This window comes from Sander vitreus, chromosome 14 (assembly GCF_031162955.1).
Source record: "Sander vitreus isolate 19-12246 chromosome 14, sanVit1, whole genome shotgun sequence".
Taxonomy (NCBI): Eukaryota; Metazoa; Chordata; class Actinopteri; order Perciformes; family Percidae; genus Sander; species Sander vitreus.
The window spans coordinates 1,162,501-1,165,000 of record NC_135868.1 but is presented as its reverse complement, the minus strand read 5'-3'; the positions used below and the strand labels follow the sequence as shown (position 1 = coordinate 1,165,000).

Genomic DNA, 2,500 nt, shown 5'->3' with positions numbered 1-2,500 from the left:
ACGATCCCCGATCTCCTGGGTGAAAGTCCTGTGTTTGACCCATCCACCCCCCCAACCAACCTCCCTACAAGGAATTTCGGCCTTTCATACTCCTCTCTAAACCCCATGTAGCTGCTGCTCTCCCCGGTACATTCTACAAGGGCGCTTTTCTCGTCGGGTACCCCTAACCCTAACCCAGCTACTGTCCAAACGTCCATATTTTACGAGTTCGGAGTGTGAACGGGTTGGTTATCAGACACCAACAAGACACAAGGACGCGGGAAAGGGGGTGCTGAGGGTGCTGCAGCACCCCCTGCTGGCAGGAGCTGGATTTCATGTTTTTTATTTTTTAAATAATTACTAATTCACCGTCTGACATTATTTATATTATTGTATATCAAATAATGAGGCAAATAGCAAAAAAGGGTTATGGATAGTTTTGAATATAGCCTACTAAAATGAACTGTTATAGCTGCTATAGAGGTCAAAGTGAAAGTGAGTCAAGTGACGAGACTCGCTGAGCAGCGAGCAGGCTGAGGCTAGTTGACAGGAACGTTAGTTGTAGAGAAGAATATGTCACAGAAAAGGATACAAGATTTCATCTTCCGGCATAGTAATGCGGCTAAAATCAGCAAGATTTCATCTGTAGATGTTACGGTTGGGGCAGCTGAAGAGCCTGAGTCTGAAAACAACGTTAGCAAGCAACTCAGCTAACGTTAGCAGCACCATTATAGCATCTAGCGATAACGTTGAAAAGCCCCGTCAGCCAAGCAACTTCAGTTATCCTGGAAGGAGGTTCGGGACAGAAACTTTTCAACGGTCTTTTCGGCTGAGATGAGAACGAATGAGAAGCCGTTTCTTGTCTTGTGTCATTTGTTGTGTTAGAGTGCCATCTACTGGGCATAAGTCAGTACAGCCCTATGTTAGATTCCCATAGAGGCAGGCAGACTTTTATTTTGAAAGGCCAGTTATTTCATGGATCCAGGATACTATGATCCTGATGAAGTTCCCTTGGTCCCCCCATCATCACATCCCCTTCACCATACCCCCCATCATCACATACCCTTCACCATACCCCCCCATCATCACATACCCTTCACCATACCCTCCCCCCATCATCACATACCCTTCACCATACCCCCCCCCATCATCACATACCCTTCACCATACCCCCACATCATCACATACTCCTTCACCATACCCCCCACATCATCACATACCCTTCACCATACCCCCCACATCATCACATACCCTTCACTCATACCCCCTACATCATCACATACCCCTTCACCATACCCCCACATCATCACATACCCTTCACCATACCCCCCACATCATCACATACCCTCTTCACCATACCCCCCCACATCATCACATACCCTTCACCATACCCCCACATCATCACATACCCTTCACCATACCCCCCACATCATCACATACCCTTCACCATACCCCCCACATCATCACATACCCTTCACCATACCCCCCACATCATCACATACCCTTCACCATACCCCCACATCATCACATTCCCTTCACCATACCCCCACATCATCACATACCCTTCACCATACCCCCACATCATCACATTCCCTTCACCATACCCCCCCCATCATCACATACCCTTCACCATACCTAGAGATGGGCATGGGGTACTTTCCATAAGATCATCTCTCAATGCAGATCAGACCAGCTATTAGACTAACTGAACTACAACCATCCATTATTTTGTTATTCAGCACCCCTCGTCATAAATAGGTTCCCGCGCCGCCTGACAAGACATCAACAGTTGAAGTTATTTAAAAAAAAGGAAAGGTAAAAAGACAAATAAACTGGGATGAGCTCTGACCTGTGGGCGTCTTCCTCTCTGGACTCCATGTTCCTGCCGACACATTACCAGAGTACAAGTTGAGTATTTCCATTTTAATATATATATATAAAATGTACGTTCCTGTACAACGAAACTGCATTCTCAATCACATTTCAAAGGAAACGTATTTTCCCGCAGGATTACGGTTGTTTTTGACGTACTTCACCTACAAATGTAGCTTCATTTACGTAACAACATACTTATTTAAACCAAACCATCTTTTCCTAAACCTACCCAAGAAGTTAACACTAGTGTGAGTGTGTGTGTGTGTGCGTCTGTGTGTGTGTGTGTGTGTTTTTGTTTGCGTGCGTGCGTGCGTGTGTGCGTGCAAGCGTCTGTGTGTGTGCGTGTCTGTGCGTGTGTGTCTGTGTGTGTGTGTGTGTGTGTGTGCGTGTGTGTGTGTGTGTGTGTGTGTGTGTGTGTGCGTGTGTGTGTGTGTGCGTGTGTGTGCGTGTGTGTGTGTGCGTGTGTGTGTGTGTGTGTGTGCGTCTGTGTGTGTGTGTGTGTGTGTTTGTGTGTGCGTGTGTTTTTGTTTGCGTGCCTGCGTGCGTGTGTGTGTGTGTGTGTGCGTGTGTGTGCGTGCGTCTGTGTGTGTCTGTGTGTGTGTGCGTGTGTGTGTGTATGTGTGTGTGTGTGTGTGTGTGTGTGTGC

At 47.0% G+C, this 2,500-nt stretch overlaps 1 protein-coding gene across 7 annotated transcripts in view; it reads right to left on the bottom strand.

Annotated features, from left to right (window-relative positions):
* Positions 1 to 2,500, bottom strand: part of LOC144528710 (bcl-2/adenovirus E1B 19 kDa-interacting protein 2-like protein) — a 22,444-nt gene that overhangs the window by 17,378 nt on the left and 2,566 nt on the right. For 6 of the 7 annotated variants that reach the window (XM_078267483.1, XM_078267485.1, XM_078267484.1 and 3 more), the window contains exon 2: positions 1,829 to 1,861. In XM_078267483.1, coding sequence (XP_078123609.1) covers positions 1,829 to 1,857 — 29 coding nt within the window. In that variant the 5' untranslated portion in view covers positions 1,858 to 1,861. Of the gene's footprint in view, positions 1 to 1,614; positions 1,794 to 1,828; positions 1,862 to 2,500 lie in introns of those variants that run through there. The other variant, XM_078267486.1, reaches the window with a different exon arrangement.